The sequence below is a fragment of the Meriones unguiculatus genome, chromosome 3 (assembly GCF_030254825.1).
Source record: "Meriones unguiculatus strain TT.TT164.6M chromosome 3, Bangor_MerUng_6.1, whole genome shotgun sequence".
NCBI lineage: Eukaryota > Metazoa > Chordata > Mammalia > Rodentia > Muridae > Meriones > Meriones unguiculatus.
In genome coordinates, this window is record NC_083351.1 from 30,699,218 (window position 1) to 30,716,046 (window position 16,829).

The 16,829-nt window shown below is 46.9% G+C and overlaps 2 protein-coding genes across 2 annotated transcripts in view; one reads left to right on the forward strand and one right to left on the reverse strand.

Moving 5' to 3' along the window:
* Positions 1-679: 679 nt before the first annotated feature.
* On the reverse strand, positions 680-5,517 carry Ebna1bp2 (EBNA1 binding protein 2). The gene is made up of 9 exons (XM_021644556.2): positions 5,315-5,517; positions 5,153-5,236; positions 4,776-4,948; positions 4,126-4,249; positions 3,121-3,210; positions 2,799-2,874; positions 2,472-2,565; positions 990-1,152; positions 680-854 (listed from the first exon to the last, which is right to left on the reverse strand). The coding sequence occupies exons 1-9, from the start codon at positions 5,378-5,380 to the stop codon at positions 804-806; spliced, it is 921 nt and encodes a 306-aa protein (XP_021500231.1). The 5' UTR covers positions 5,381-5,517; the 3' UTR covers positions 680-803.
* The window catches only part of Cfap57 (cilia and flagella associated protein 57), a 64,226-nt gene continuing 52,913 nt past the window's right edge, over positions 5,517-16,829 (forward strand). Inside the window, exons 1-4 of the mRNA XM_060379712.1 lie at positions 5,517-5,615; positions 5,840-6,015; positions 12,835-13,151; positions 14,749-15,032. Coding sequence (XP_060235695.1) covers positions 5,859-6,015; positions 12,835-13,151; positions 14,749-15,032 — 758 coding nt within the window. The 5' untranslated portion in view covers positions 5,517-5,615; positions 5,840-5,858. The remainder of the gene's footprint in view (positions 5,616-5,839; positions 6,016-12,834; positions 13,152-14,748; positions 15,033-16,829) is intronic.

Sequence of the window (16,829 nt, forward strand, 5' to 3'; positions counted from 1 at the left end):
ATGTCATCACCTGGGCCAGGTGCTTCAGATATAACCCGTCTTGACATTCCCACCCGCTCTCTCTCTCAATCCTCTTGTACTCTTTCTGCCTCGGTCTCAATCCTGGGGACCTCCCACCGTCTCACTCTCCATCTCCATCCAATAAATCTCTCATATCAGATCTGTTGTATACGGCATTTTAAAATATATCCTAACACTCACCATCTTAAGCAACAAGTCTTAACAGTCAAATTAAAGGCTGTCTCAGAAATGGGAGGTGTAAAGTTTACCTGTTTTCTTTCTTAAAAAGATACTAAACAATGGAACATAAAAGTCATAAAGAAAAAAAAAGAGAGAGAATAATGTGGCCAATACAGATGGCTTAAAGCAGAGGCCAAGAAACAAGCTATGACAGACCTGGGCTATCACAGGAAAACTCTAAGGTGGAAAACATGACAGTGCATGTAGAAAACTAAGGACAAAAAAAAAAAAAAAAAAAAAGGAAAGCAGCATTCTGATCACAATTTACCTTCCCAGGGACTGACTGTGACAGTTTAGGGACTCATGTGAAAGGACAGTTTGGAAGGATGACCTAAAAAGTGAGGTGTAGGTTTAACCTGCAGCTACCAATAGAAAGGCAATATTCTTTCATGTACAAACTTCTGAATCTTTTAAAATATTTCTGTGTTTGATTCCAGAGTGTCTTTCATTCCTAAATTTAATTTATTAAAATAATTCTCTACAAAAAGCAAGACAAAAGCTCTGAATTTGTTACAGTCTGTACATCCCCCTTTTCCTTGGCTCTCTACAGAAGACAATACTGTTCAGTGGGTTTTGCTCTTCATTTTCTGTCTTGTTCGTTTTCCAGGTCTCTTCTGCAAAGACAAAACAAAAATCGTATGTCGCCACACAGCACTTGGCCTTCTGTGCCAGGGTGGGAAGGAACCAAGGGGAGTAGGAATGGGGTTGAGCAGAGACTGAACAGGCCCCAACCTGGACCCTCCACTTACATTTGCCCCTTTCTTCCCAGGCCTCCTGGGGCCCTTGCCATGAGCCACCTTGGCTCGGAAGCTGGAGACATCATCATAGCTCTCTCTAGTGTTCCATTTGGAGCCTTTCTTCTTTCCACCAAAACCAAATTTCTGGTTTTTGTACCTTCGCTTGGCATTGGGCCTGAAAAAGGTGAGCTCACAGATTAGTGCACTGTAAACCTATGAGCCTGTGGCTGGGTGACACCTGCAGGCTCGTTTCTGAGGAAACATTGCAGGACTGTCCTTGGCCCTCCATTTTTACTCTACAAACCCCATAGGCAAAGTCATCTATTCATGAAATAACTCCAGAGAAGAAAAACTCACAAAGAAAAAGCAGAAAGAACTGATAACCATCACCTGGCTTCCCGCTCCCACCAGCATCCACTTTAACTCAATCCTGCAGTGTCAGCTTTAGTCGTCTCTATTCTTCTTAAGGACAAAACCACAGTTGTCATTCAAATGTAAAGACTTACCAAACCATGCCACCACCCCTCCTGGACTGGTTCCAGTTGCTTAGAAATGCCAACTTATAGTTGGTATACAAATGGCCTCCTACCATTAGCCCAGCACCCACCTCTCCCTGCTTCTCTGTCTCAGTCAGCCCTCACTTCGCTTTTCTTCCCTGTGCACACACTTGTGAGGCACTGCCCTTGCTCCCTGGGGCTTCTATGGAACTGGAGACTACATTTATTTACACACAGGGCTCCGTTACCTTCTTGGAACAGGAACATGGCCTGCTCATAACTGAGTGAAACCAGTGTCCGTCCCTAATGTCCACGGAAGAATGCTCCCTGACTCCCGGCCTCACAGCGGTGATTGTGAAGGCAAGCACAGGAAGCTGCTCACCTGCAACCACTATCTCACGCCTGCACCTCTCTCACACAGGGTCTTCCTTCTCTAAACACTCCTCTCCCTCTTTCCTGCTCAGACGTTCATGCCCCTCACATTAGGCTCCGGTGGGATGGTCCACCAGGGTGCCATGCCCAGCCTGCACTGAGACTTTAAAGAGCTTTTCCACACTAACGCCCTGATATATGTGGAAATCCCCACCCTCAGGCCAGCGTCCACCTATGCAGAAAGTGAGACTGAAAAGAGGAACAGTGAGCACGCAGCTCCCTTTCATTCTTCACAACACTGAGGCACAAACCACTGCCTCGCAGTAAATGAAGCTCGAAGCCTCCCACCTAATGAATGGCTAGACCTAGATCTGATGCCCAGAGCTGGACTCCCCACAATCACTCTGAAGGTCATGGAGTAAAACAGTCATTTGACACTCATTTACAGTGACCCAAGTACCAGTGTCCACCTCTGAACACTGCTATGGCCACGGTCACCCCACAGTATTCAATCTCTGCCCCTTGAGCACCAGTACTTTACACTGGAGGCGTTCCCTGGGGAGCTCCCTCACCAGACTGACTGTTGGCCATCACAAGACAAAACTAAACGGAAACACTCACTTACCCTTTATTCGTCTGCTGGCCTTTAGCTCCTGGCTTTGCACGGTGTTCAACAGGCTTCTGGTCGCCCTCAAGGAAATCCAGCTTATCAGAGAAGCCTGTGCAGGGAGAAGTGTTTCCATCAGCACCAGTGTATTTCTAGGAATGTTCAAGACGTGGCTGCTTTTCTCTAAATCCATTTTAAGCAGCACATTTTGTTCCCCACACCATTTCCCAAACCTAAGCCCAGCAGATTAAAATCAAGATGACTGCAAAGCACTATAGAGTTCCCTTAGTTATGAGGCACTGATACCCAGGCTTCCCCATGCCCTTAGCAGACAGACACACTGACCTTTCTGGTACTTCTTGATGGCATTCATCATATGTGCTTTCTCCCGCTGCCTCTTCTGAAGGACCTCAGTTTGTACCTGTGAGACAGACACAAAGTCAGTCACACATCCCAAACCATGACTCCGAAGACTCCATGACTCCACCTCAGGTGTTGCTACCACACCATGGTGGGTGCCCCATGGGGTTTCATGGGGCTGAGTGAACACTTCACCAAGAGGTGAAACCCACAAGATCAAACACACACAGGGCTAGAACCAAATCATACCACAGTGATCTGACCTGGCATTCCTGCCTTTGCCCTAGTCCATGGTGTTCTTTCTCACCTTCTTTCCATATTTCCTAAGCGCTCGAAGTTGCTTGGCCTTTTCAGATTTCTCCATGGCAGCCTGTTTAGTCTGCAGCTTCAGTCGAATCTAAAACACAGGACATTGGTAGGTGCTGTTTAGAGTACACTACAACAGGGCTCTGAAAATCATGGAACTCGTGTACTCTCCAGTTTTCCACAAAAGGACAATACAGCCCCAGAGCAGAGCCTTTATCTAGGTACCAAAAGTGTCAGTGTGTAGCCAGAGTTTAAAAGTTGCCCTGCCTTTTCAAGCATGCTTGTTCGGTTATCATGTAAGACCTGTTCCCCCCAGTCCTATTTACAGATTAATGCTACACTTCAGTGCTCTCTTCTAGTGGGCCACATACGTGATAAAACTCCTGGACACTCAGACCTTGCCTCTTCCATCACACACACACAGTTTCCTGAAAGCGTAAATCGCCATCAGTGTGCCTGTCACAGGTATCTGTGCTTGTCTCTGATTAGCTTCTTGGGTACCATCTGTAATTCTCTAAGATGAAGCCTGAGACCAAAGGAACAATTTAAACATGTCCTGGATATGATGTCAAAAAGCTTTTTCCTCCTGAAGTTAAATGAAGATCAAGTCCCCGCAACTCTAAATTGCACTATATTCGAGCTAGATAGCAACCCTTCACTTTATAGAAAACAGAGGCCCAGAGAGGAAAAGCTGTATACAAGCAACAGAATTCTCATTGGTATTGTTGGGCCCAGAATGACTGTTGTCTATACCCCCATTCAACTAACCCTGCCAGAGAGAAAATATACAAGCCTTCCTATTACAGGGACCACACTTCTTCCAGCCCTTCTCTTACTATTTTATCTAGGCTCCTGGAGCACCTCTGAAGCAGAGACTCTGTAGAAAAATACTAATTACAACCAGCACAGATCTTTTCTAAAAGACTACAAGAAATGAACCAGCTGAACAAATATACTTGAGGGTAAAGCCTTGGCTTTCCAGTGGAAAAACTTGTCTGCCTCTTACCTTTTGCATCTGCTGATCAGACTTGGCCATTTCTGCAAAATAATCAGTGGGCCGCTTTGTGGGGACTTGAAGCCGATGGAGTCGGGGTAATACGGCAAGCACTGCAGCCTGGGCCTGACGGTAGCTGAAATCACAGGAACGAGGAGAAAAGTGTTCATTTTCTCCTACTGCCTCTCAGAAGTTAAGTAAACTCAGGACTAGCAACATCCCACCACCACTGGCAAGACAAGTAAACAAACAAAAACTGCAACAGAGCTCCACTAATTTCATATATAACAGAAACTTCACTTTACGTTTATTTTTAAGGAGAAAATACTTATAAGAGCAAATCAGCAGTTTAAAACAATTGAGCTAATTAAAGGTACCATTAGCACCCAAAGTACTTTCCCAATCATTACAGAAAATCCACTCTCACATTCTGCAAAGTCTGTTCTAATGCTGCACCCACACAAACTTCAAATGAATTATCTTGAAATATCCCTCAAGCCGGGAGCTGGTTAAATGATGACCAAGGATATTGTCTTTCAACCAGGAGGAAGCCCCCAGCTCCACGCTTAGGCTCGCGCTAACTACTCGGAGCCTCTGAGGATGCTGGCACACTTCGTTCTCCTTCCTGTGACTTTCTATCGCAGGACCCACAACAAACATACAAACTCATCTCCCTCTGGAAGTCGTCTTCTGGATTAACACCTTTCTTCTGGTCCTTGTTCTGGGGTGTTGACTGAGTTTCACCGACTTCCGGCACTGGACCCAGGGTCACATCCAGCCTTTCAACCCACTCCAGATCCCGCTTGAATTCAGCCAAGCACTGCTTCAGGCCGTTCTAGGTAAGTCAGACACGGCGCCCATGAGAACCCAAAGTTTGTCTATCTCAAGCCCAAAGTGACAAAAATCTGATACCCACACAGAAAGCCGACCGCCTGTGTCAAGGCGCAGGGCGCATCTTTCCCACAAGAATCGGGCTCAGAAATAGCACAGGGCCTGTGCACAGCGCATTCCAAGGACCCCGACCCGCGCGCGAGCTCACCACGTCATTCACCGCCTTCTTCGGCCTCTCTAGCACAACGTTGAGACCTGGCTTCAGGAGTCCGCGGGAAAACGCATCCTGCAACTACAGACCCGGGCGCGGCATTACGGATGAGCTAGTCCCCGTCCCCACCCCTGTCCCACGAGCTTCGCGGCCGCTTACCTCCCGGTCTGACACCAGGGACTCGTCCGACTCCGAGTCCGAGCCTGAGAGCGGAGGGGTGTCCATCTCGCGGCCTCCGGCCCCGCGAGGTTCGGCCGCCGCTACACGTGCCCACAAGCCGCACCAGCGCCTGTAACTTCCCCCCACCCCCGCTCCAGCTTGTCGACACAGACTTCCGCTTCCGGGTGCAGAGCGACACTTCCGGTTCCTCGTTGCTATAGGAACTGCTCTGGCGTTCGGGCGTGCCGGGGTTGCTTCGGATCCTTGCGTGTTCTAGTAACCCATACCCGCGAAGCGAGAGGTGAGAGGTTTCTCTTAAGGGCCTGGGGGCGTTGGGAGGGCATGGAAGGAGGACAAAGCGCGGAAGGAGCCGCGGGGATGGGGTCGAGAAGGGGAGTCTGGGGGCGGGGCAACGGAGGGGTGAGGCGGGGTCAGGGAGGGGCCACGGGCGGGGCGGGGCCACGGGCGGGGCGGGGCGACGCGGTCAGCTTCCTCATTCTCACCTGCTTGCTGCTTCATTCTCAGCTGCACTCTCACAGGTACCATGTCCACCGTGATAGCTCAGTCGCTGAATGTTTTTGGTTTTCGGTCTCACGTGGCCAACAATGTTTTCTTCTTCGATGAACAAATCGTTATATTTCCTTCAGGAAATCACTGTGTGAAGTACAATCTGGATCAGAAATGGCAAAAATTCATTCCAGGTAAAAAAAAAAAATTAAAAAAAAACCCGTTCCCACCCTGACATATACATTAAAGGCATGTGCTACACAGAACCACACAATATCAACGATTGGGAAGGTCTTTTTTTTTTTTTTAACGACAGGTAGACTACCCATGTAGTTTTATAAATTTAGGCAAAATAAATGTCAATATGCACTGTTTAATTACAGATTAACCTGACACATGTAGACAAAGTGACATGTATCGCTGATTTTTTTATGTGTGAATTTCCCCCTGTTATTATTCTTTCCTCAAATCACTTTACAGCCTGATCCCAGCCCCCTCGCCCCTCTCCTCCCAGTCCTGCCCTCAGGCCCCCTCCCTCACTACTGCCTCTCCTCAGAGAAGGGACCCCCTAAGGGGCACCAACCCTGCCCCTAATGCTAATTTTTAAAGTACTTTTTTTTTTTTCTGTAATTCCATAAGAAGATTTACTTTAAACAGTGTTTTTGTATTCTCCTGCAGTTGGGATCGTCTTCACCAGAACCCCCTTTTGAGTCTTAACAGTTTCAAAAGGGCACCACCTTGTATGTTGGAGACACTGGACGTTTTTAGAATCTGCCCGCTGTTTTTGCTTACATTGGTCCAGCCGATGATATTCATGACATGACACCCCCTCTTTTTCCACACTGACCATTTTTATTGCTTCCTATGCATATATACAAGACCAACCACATATATGTAATCATTAATGAGTTACTATTACATAAAGACCTGTGCACCCAGACACCCAGGATCAGCCAGTTCCAGGGCTTCTGTGTTGCTCTCCTCTCAACCCACTTCACCCCCCGCCCCTCCCTCTGCCAGCTCATCTTGGGTCTTACCTGTATAATTTTACCACACATCTATGTAACCTTATACATGCGCTTCTGTGTATGGTATTTTGTATAAGATATTTTCCTATCTTAGACAAATGAAATTAGTCTGCTCTGTCGCTAGTGTCTTCTGTTCAGCTTCATGCTTTGTAAGTCATGCATCTTGACACACGTAATGGTCCGTTTCATTGCAGTATGGCATTCCAATCTGGGAACACACACATTATATAGCCATTTTAGATTTGAGGGACATGTGGTAAATAACAATTATTTGCTGTTAGAGACATCACCATAACTATTCTTAGATGCACACATATCTGCAAAGATTTTCCAGGACACACAGCCAGAAGTAAAATTACTGAGAAATGTGATCATATTGGTTTATATATTCCTACTGGCGATGCATAAGGGTTCCTATTGCCCCATCCTCACTAACCCTTGTTTAACTTCCTAATATTTTGTGTGATTCTAGTAATCCAAAAAAGGGGATCTCGTTATTTTAGCATGCATGTCTCCATAACTAATTAAGGTGAATATCTTTTCACACGTTTATGGAATATCCCTAATCCCTACTTAGGTCTATGTTAAATGCTTTCTACCAATTTTTCTATTACTTTAAGGTTTTGTTCTAAGGGGAACTTCTTTACTGAGTTATAGACATACTTCATATAGTCTCTGAGCTAATCATTTGTCAGATATATGTGTTAGAAATAATTAGCCAGGTGGTGGTGCTTTAACCAAGCTCCTAGGAGGCAGAGGCAGATGGAACTCTGAGTTCAAGGCCAGCCTGTTCTACAGAACAAGTTCCAGGACAGCCAGGGCTACATAGAGAAATCCTGTTCCAAAAAATGAAAAACAAAACCAAACCCAAAAAATGTAAGAAAGAATGGATTTTTTCTATAGCCTGTGTTGTTTTTTTTTTTCTTCCTTGTATCTATGGATGAGCAGTAATTCTTAGTTTTAATGAAGTAAACATCCTTGAACACCATGTAAATATTCTGTAAGAATAAACTGTACTAACTATACCTGAGGGATGAGGGACATGGCTAAGTGGGTAAAGCACCTTCCAGGCATGTGATAGCCTTTAAGTGATCTGAACCCACATAAAGCCAGGAGTGATAGCACACACCTGTACTTCCATTGCTTCTGTAGAGAGATGGGAGATAGACACAGGAAATTCAGCAGAGCCTGTAGGCTAGCTAACCTGCACAACAGTGAGCAGCAAAGAGACCCTGCCTCAAACAAGGAGGAAGAACCACATCCAAGGTGTCCTCTGACCTCCACAAGCGTGCCATGGAAAACGCGCGTGCATGCACACACACACACACACACACACACACACAGTGTTGGGGGGAGAAGTAAAGAAATGCAGTTGACTTTTATTTATTAGTTTTTATGTCCAGCATATTTGCTGGACTATTATTAAGTCTAATAACCTCTCTGTAGATTCCTTGGGGTGTCCTACATAGACAATCACATCTACCAATCATAATGGTTTCTTTATCTGTGTCACTATACTGGGAAGCATCTCAAGTAAGAGTTGAATAGAAGCTTCATCTTGTATTACCAAGAGCCTCACTTACATGTGGAAATTATCCCAGGCACATGTTCAGGGTCTTCCCACACATCCTGTAAGCAGTCACCTTTTGAGCATCCTTCAAGCCCAGGCCAAGGGCAAAGACAGACAAGGACAAAACTGGTGTTGGTGCTGCCAGTAAGCTCAGGACCAGTTGGGCACAACATTCCAGGGGCCTGGGCATCTGGGACAGGATCTAGGAAAGGCAATTCAGAATCCCAGGTGTCCTCAATCTTATCTCCTGGTGAGGACTGCAGCCAGGAAAGGATCACTCTGAAATACAGGGCCAAAGCAGCTTCCATGGTTGCCACATCTCAGACCACTACTGATGAAAAAGTAAAAAGGTCCGCCAGGTGGTGGTGGCACACCTTTAATCCCAGAACTCGGGAGGCAGAGGCAGGAGGATCTCTTTGAGTTTGGGGCCAGTCTGGTCTACAGAGTAAGTTCCAGGACAGCCAGGGCTACACAGAGAAACCCTGTCTGGAAAAACAAAATAAAAAGTAAGAGGTCATGAACTTGAAAGATCTGAATTTGATCTCACTTTCCGTTTTCTAAGCTCACAGTGTCCTCATCTGTGAAGTGGAGCTAATGCCAAGCTTGCTGCTCAGGGAGAACAACAGGTGGAATGGAGATGTTAGTGAGAAGGGCCTGGAAAATGCAGAATTTTGAAGGAGTGTGAGCTCTCAGATGCTGGGCAGGATGCGGAGTTGGTTTACTGAGGAAGCAACTTTAGGTGATAAATGCTGGTAGTCAAGGAGCTGGCCATGCTGACATAGGAGGGGGGATGGTACTCTAGAATGGCAAAGACAGGCACAACACTGCACAGGCACGTGATGAGACTTCATGGGATGCTCAGCAGAGCAGCGCAGCTGACCTCGCTGAGCTCACTCTGGCTACTCTGGGGTGGGGGTAGGAGGGCAGAGCAGGACTTAAGGAAGAGCAAGGGTAACAGGGAGCCCTGTGAGTAGGGGACCGATGTCATCAGGTGAGAGGATGAGGCAGATAAGGCAGGGTGGGGACAGTCCTTGGGGATGGTGGGGCCCGTCTTGGAGGTAGGCATGGCAGGGTTTTGTTTTTGGTTTGTTTTTTTTTTTTTTTTTTTTTTTTTTTTTCACAAACAGACACATAAGCACAGTTACTACACGTGAACACCCAGGGGACAGAACTGCTGCTGACTGAGGCAGAAAAGGCCGAGGGAGGAGACAGGTCTGCTTGAGACACACGGAAGCATCTAAATGGAACATAAAGGGCAGTTTGGGTTCCCAGGCACAGAGAAAGGAATCTGGTCAGATGGATGAACTGGAAAGCGCATGAGCTGAGGCTTCCGTAAGCTCTGGGACCCTCCTCCATTTAGGGCTGAGGGGCTGAGGAATAACAAGCAGAAGAAGGACCAGGTGTGGGGGAGGGGGAGAAAGATGCACACTCTTGTGGGAGAGAAGAAGCTATTCCAAGGAGAACTGAATCAACTGGACTGAAAGCAATGTGAAAGTGTCTGACAAACTAAAATCAGAAGTCCAGTCACGGGCCACATGGAACTATCACCACTGGAGACCGTGTTTACAACAATGGTCCCAGAGGACTGTGTTGCCTAGTGATACTGTAGACATCTTGCGTTAGTCCACACAATGGTATCCACACCAATCGCTTAAGGACACAGTTCTCAACATGCCTGTCCTTGCACCGGGTGTGGCCATACACCTGCTAGATCTTCATTCCCTGGTAAATGAACAAGTGAATGAATGGCAAGAAAGTCGTGTTCCCTGCCCTCCACAGGCTCTGGGCCTTGGCAGCAACAAGTGTGCTTTTCAGCTTGTATCAGTGACTGGGGTGCATGCTTCACCCAGCAGAGCCTGGCAAAAAGCACAGGAATGAGCACTTTTCCCCTCGCCTCCTCCAGGCGTGATCATGCTCTCAGCTTTAACATCTCGCTATGCCATTTCCTGCCAGCCTTGGCCCTCAGCTTCAGAATCTTAGTCAACTTCTACACCCTTTTACCCCATATTTTACCTTACATTTCATATATGTACATCCAAAATCCAATTTTATTATCTCCTCTTTCTGTATGTTTTTCCTTGCTGGATATTCAAACCTGTGTTAAAGATATTATTACAAGAGCAATGAGGTGCAAGCATAAAGAGCCCAGAAGCCCAGTAAATATGTATGTAAATATGCAATTTTAATATATCATAGAAGTAGAGTTAGGAGTCAGTGTAGGCTTGGGAAGCCATTTAGAGTCTTCTTTTCTTTTTCATAAATATGTATGTATGTGTGTCTGTGAGTGTGCAGATATCTATAGGGGCCAAAAGAGTACGTCAGATACCCTGGAGCTGAAGTTACAGGAGGTTTGAGCCCCCTCACTCAGGTCCTGGGAATGGAACCCAGGTCCTCTGAAAGAGCAGAACACACTCTCAACCTCAGAGCCATCTCACCAGACTCTAGCGTCTCCCTCATTATCCTTTATCAGCATGGACTCAAGACAGATTGAACACTTAAATGTAAATCAGTCAAATCGTTACAAACTAGAAACCAATACACATAATTAAAGCTCCGTGACTTAGAGGGACCATTTTAAGCAAATTCCAACAGCAGTAACTTGTCCAGTCCGTACTCCACACCTGGCATTCCACTTTTCCCAGGCATTCATGCCTTCCCCCAGTCAACTGCAGAATTCTGCTGCTTCTACCTCTTAGCACTGCCTTGTCACCCCTCATTTCTATGTCCACTGTCCCTGCTGCCTCCACATCACATATTGCTACCTCCCACTTCATGAATCACCTGCTGGCCAATCAGTCCACCTGCCTCCGGGGAGATCCACACAGTGCCAGGGAGATCTTCCTGCCACACACGTCTCACCCTTCATGAAGGTTCCCAGTGGCATCTGTTGCCTCCCAGCCTCAGTCTAGACCCTTGTGAAAGTTCTCAGACTTGGTCTTCTCTGGCACAGCTGTCCCTCCAGCTTTCCTGCAGGAGTCTAGTGTGCTGGGCAGATGTGCTACAAGACAACATATTTATCCCTCCTTAGCTTGCTAGAAAGCAGCAGCATGGAGCCCATCACAGAGAGACTCCAATGCAACTTTCTAGTGCATCTTTCCCTGCCCCCTCAACCCCACTGTCTGGGACCCACATCCATGGTTGACTCATCCTGTGCACAGTGCCCAAGGCCCACATGAAAAGATTTTACTTTGTACTAATATCAGAAAAAAAATGAATATAGCAGTATTGATTACATGACTGTAATCCCAGCCTGGATTATGTTCCTCTTTATGTTAGTGCAACCATCAAATATGTGACTGTGTATATATTCATATATATATATATGTATGTATGTATATATATATATATATACACACAATTCTCTTACATTTATTCATTCATTGTGCATGTTTGTACTTGAACACCTGCATGCCATGGCATGCATGTGAAGGTCAGAGGACCGACCACTCATGGGAGTTTGTTCCTTCTATCATGTGGGTCCTGGGGATCAAATGTCAATCCTCAGCCTTGGCAGCAGACACTCTTGCCCACCTAGCCATCTTGCCGGCCCTGTTTTTATCATTCATTTTTCTCTTTTATAATTACACATATGTGTGTGCACAGCAGGCGTGTGCACATATATGTGGGTGTCTGCAGAGGCTGGAAGCTTTGAATCCTCCTGGAGCTAGAGTTACAGGTAGTATTGGGTCACACGATATGGGTGCTGGGAAGCTAACTCAGGTCCTGTGGAAAAGTCACCAGCCCTATTTTTATCATTTTAAATGAAGGAAGAGACCCGTGAAAGCAGAGTGCCTGGGGCCCGAGTAATAGGGCCTGCTGTGGTCTTCGGGGTGGAGCATTCACACTTTCATCACAGCTTTCATTCCCTGCTTGTTACTGCAGGGCAGCAGGATGCTGGCTGCGTTTCCAGCTGTCAGCTCTAAATTCCAGGAAAGGGAACACAGCGTGCATGCATCTTCAGCTATCAGGGAAGCACAAAGCTTCACCACAAAGACTTGGGCATCTGTCTAACTGCCAGACCGAGGAGTTGAGTAGTTAGCCTCCGACCCCAACAGCAGAGTACTGAATGCTGGATTCAGGACATGAAGGCCCATAGGATTAGACCCTATTCCACCCTTGTTAACCCATCCCTGGTCACCCCTGACTGCCACACAGTGTCCACCACACTGCACCCTCTGTTACATCCTGCCACGTGCAGCTTCCTCCACCCTCTCTGGTCGAGTCAGAAAAGGTTCCTCAGCATCCCAGGTCAGCCTAGCGAGGTGCCCACCCCAGTCATTTTCACAGTTACCTGTGTACAGTCAAACGAAGGGGTGGCCAAGGACGGACCTCTCCGCATTTGTGCACCTTTCTACTCTGTTGCCTTGATGGAAGCATTGTCTTTCCTCAGTCCCGCCTTTTACCTCCTTTTGCAGGCTCAGACAAGAGTCAGGGCATGCTGGCGCTGGCCATCAGTCCCAATCGGCGATACCTCGCCATCTCCGAGACTGTGCAAGAAAAACCCACCATCACTATTTATGAGCTGTCATCCATCCCTTGCCGGAAGCGCAAAATCTTGAATAATTTTGACTTCCAAGTTCAAAAGTTTGTTAGCATGGCTTTTTCTCCAGACTCTAAATACCTGCTGACACAGACGTCGCCTCCAGAGTCAAACCTCATCTATTGGCTGTGGGAAAAGCAGAAAGTAATGGCCATTATTAGAGCTGATGTTCAGAACAACCCCATCTACCAGGTACCTCCTGACGTGACAAGTGCCTTGCCCACTGTAAAGCAGTTAAGCACCCAGCTTCGACCAAGCACTTGCTTTGTGTCTCAGTGCTCAGTTCTCCCGCATTTTAAAATGCTGGGAGGCAACAGATGCCACTGGGAACCTTCATTTAAAATCACAGTAACCACACAGGAAATATGTGGTTGTTATCCCACCTTAGAGATGAGGGCCCTGGGCCTCTGGGGGCTAAGTAACTCATCCAAGACTGCAGAAGTGGTGAGAGGCAGAGCCCTCTGGTTCCCAATTTTGTCAACTCTCTTTTCCCCCCTATGGCCCAGAACTACTGCCCAGGGGCAGGTTAGACCCAGCTGTGATGACTGAAATGCATTCCTCTTGGTTCTGGCCCCTTTGCAGTAGACTTCTGGGCAATAGGAAGATTTCAGGAATGGCATATAAAGTGGTAGGTTTGGGTTCTTATTTTGTTCGGGAGGGGTGTTAGTTTGGGGTTTGAATCAGGTTATGACCACATAGCTCAGACTATCCATGAATTCATGGTCTTGCCTGCCTCTGCCTCCTAAGTGCTGGGATTAGAGATGGGTGCCAGCATGCCCAGCAAAAAGGTAGATGTGTAGGAAACTGCCAATGAAGTCACAGGTGTGTGGAGAACCGAATTTTCTATTGCAGTTGAAGAGCAAAATGAAGACCCTTTAGGAAACCAGATGACTGCCTAGGCAGGGAGCCCCCCCCCCCCCAGGTTTTATCTCTCTGCAGTCACCCCTGCCCAGCATCTTATATTCATATTCTCAACTTCAAGAAGTCAGTACTGTCCATGTTCAGAGATACCAGCTTGCCAGAGCCTCAGGCCCGAATCACTCATCTCCCAAGGGTAGATGTGCAAGCCTGGACACCGTATCCACTCTCAGTACAGTGAAAATGAGTGTGAATTGACGAATCACAAAGGCAGGGAGAACTGGAAGGCTGTTTCATCCAGACCATAGTGTCCAGTGATGACCCCTGCTGAGCACAGAGACTGCTTCCTCGGCAGCAGATCACTGGCATTTCCTAGGTGCCCACTATGAACCTAGCCTCAGGGACTCAGCAGCAACACACCCCCAAGTTGCTCCGTTGAGGATGGCAGGTTAACTGTCACTAGTGTGTGTTGGGATAAGGGCTCCAGATGAAGGAAATTCGTCTGGTAGAAGACCACATCATCACTCCTGATGTGTGGTTTCTTCCCCCTGGACAGGCCCCCATACACAGGCTCAACCCCAAGTCTCTGCAGCTAAACTTCATTCCATTTCGCTGCTCATACTGGGAGACATGTTGGTGCACGCCTGTAATCACAGCACTCAGAAAGTTGAGGTGTGAGGAGTAACCGTTTAAGGCCAGCCTAGGCTACCAAAAAGAAGTTTGTCCTACTTTAAAAAAAAAATATTGTCCATCCAGTAGACATAGACATGTATCTTTAACAAGTATAGTATAAGATTCCAGCATTTGGTGATATGTACAAGATACTATGAACTACCAAAAGTGAGTATTAACTGGTGAGGTGGGGAATAACTGTATCAAGATTCATCTTATCTTTTTTTTTTTAATTATTTTATCTCCCAACATTTTGCAGGTTAGCATCAATCCCCAAGATAATACTCAATTGTGCATCACTGGAACCGGGATATTTAAGCTTCTCCGTTTTGCTGAAGGAACCCTAAAGCAAACCAATTTCCAGAGGGGAGAATTCCCAAACTACCTAGCCCACGCTTGGGTGTCTGAGGAACGGATCATTGTTGGCACTGACACTGGCAGGCTCTTTCTTTACGAATCTGGAGATCAACGCTGGGAGACAAGCATCATGGTCAAGGAGTCTACAAGCTCCAAGAGCCTGGAGGTCGTCCAGGAGTCAGAGAGGTAACGGTGTCCCCTGCTGGGCTAGCGCCCACCCTCATTGCACCGCCAAAGTTATATAAAATGAGCTTCTTCCTGAAGCCTCTCACCAAGGTTAGAGAAATGGCTCAGCCGGTAAGAGCACTTACTGCTCTGGCAGAGGACACAGGTTTGGTTCCCAGCACCCACATGGCGCCTCATAACCATTCCAGGGGATCTGGCACCCTCTACTGGCCTCTGTGGGCAGTACACTTACAGACATGCAGGCTAGACACCTGCATGAAGAAATCTTTCTGCCACTCACCATCACTCCACCTTGAAAACCAACTGTGCTTGTTTCTTCCTTCTCTTTTAGCCTCCATCAGTATTCAAAGCACAAACCTGGCAGTTATGACAATAGCCCACAGACAAGTCTTTTTTATTTTTATGCCTAATCTCATTTTATACACAGTTCAGTATGACAAGTCTTCAAAATTGTAGATTTTTTTTCTTCAAAAGCATGTTTTCTATGACTGGCTGCGTGCCTAATTTACCAAATCCATGGAATAAATGCCTTTGGAGCCCTCTCAATGTGCATGGTGCCTTGCCATGTAGTAGGAACACAGGCCCTCAGGCATTGACAGTTCAGTAGGAGGCAACAAGGAGCAAAGAGGGCCAAGAAAATGAACTCAGTAGACCTGACTGAGGGATGGTAAGGGAAGGGATGCAGGAAGGGGTGCTCGGTTTCATCCTCCTTGTAACACGAGTGGTCACATGTCATGCAGTGGAATGTACTGCTGACATACGCTCTTGAGTCCCATCCTTCACAGTGAGACCAGGGGACCAAGGCCCAAAGGAGTTAAGTCACTTGCCCCAGAGCTCAGCATTGCTCCGTGATGGGACTAGTGTTTCATTTTCATTCCCTCTGAGCCCAGAGCCCACGCTCCCCGCCACCTGGCACCCTGTGGATTCTTCCTTCTCAGTATCTTCTGTTTACCCCATCTCCCACTGTCCCCTACCCATGCCAGCTGGTTCCTCCTCATTTTTTGTGACTTGTGTAAGGGCTTCCTAGGAAATTAGTGATGGAATTGTTCCGTCTGTTACTGGTTAATACTTACATTAGATATGCAGATTATCCTTTATATGCCAACAAATCTTGGAATTTTACAATGATATTTGAAGAAGACACATGTTTACATCTGCTATATGTACAGTATTTCAATGGGTCCAGGACTTAGCCCTACCCAAGCAGCCCTGCCTCTCTCCTCTCCTGAAGGGAGCATTAGCTCTCACCTCTGGGCACCTTGAATAACCAATGTATTCACTTGTTAGTGTGTTCAGCCAAGTGTGGTTCCCTTTGTCCACTTCCTGCCCCAACAGACAAACACATACTCACCCATTCCTGTTTGCCCTGGAGGGCCTGAATAAGGGCACCTGCTCTCTGCTCACCTTGGACAGGTGCACCTCCTCAGTCCCTGTCCTCAGAAAGCCTGTGTTACTCGTGGCCGGCTCTTTGTGGCATGCCTAGTTCCCCCTTAACAGTCCTTAGTACATGAGCCCGAGACTTGAAGTTTTCCAAGGCAAGGACTGTACTGGTCTCATTACTGTTGTTTCACGGAGCCATTATAACTCTAAATTACCATTTATGAGCAGGTATAAACATTTATCATATGAGTGAATGAATGAAAAGAGAGACCTGGGTTCAGATCTCAGTTCTGGCAGGGTTGTGTGATCTTCTGAACCACTTCTCTCTAAACAAAATAAAAATCACCATCCTCAGCCTCGCGAACATTCTCACTGCACTATGTAGAGTTTCAAGCAGTTTTTTGGCCACAGAGAAGG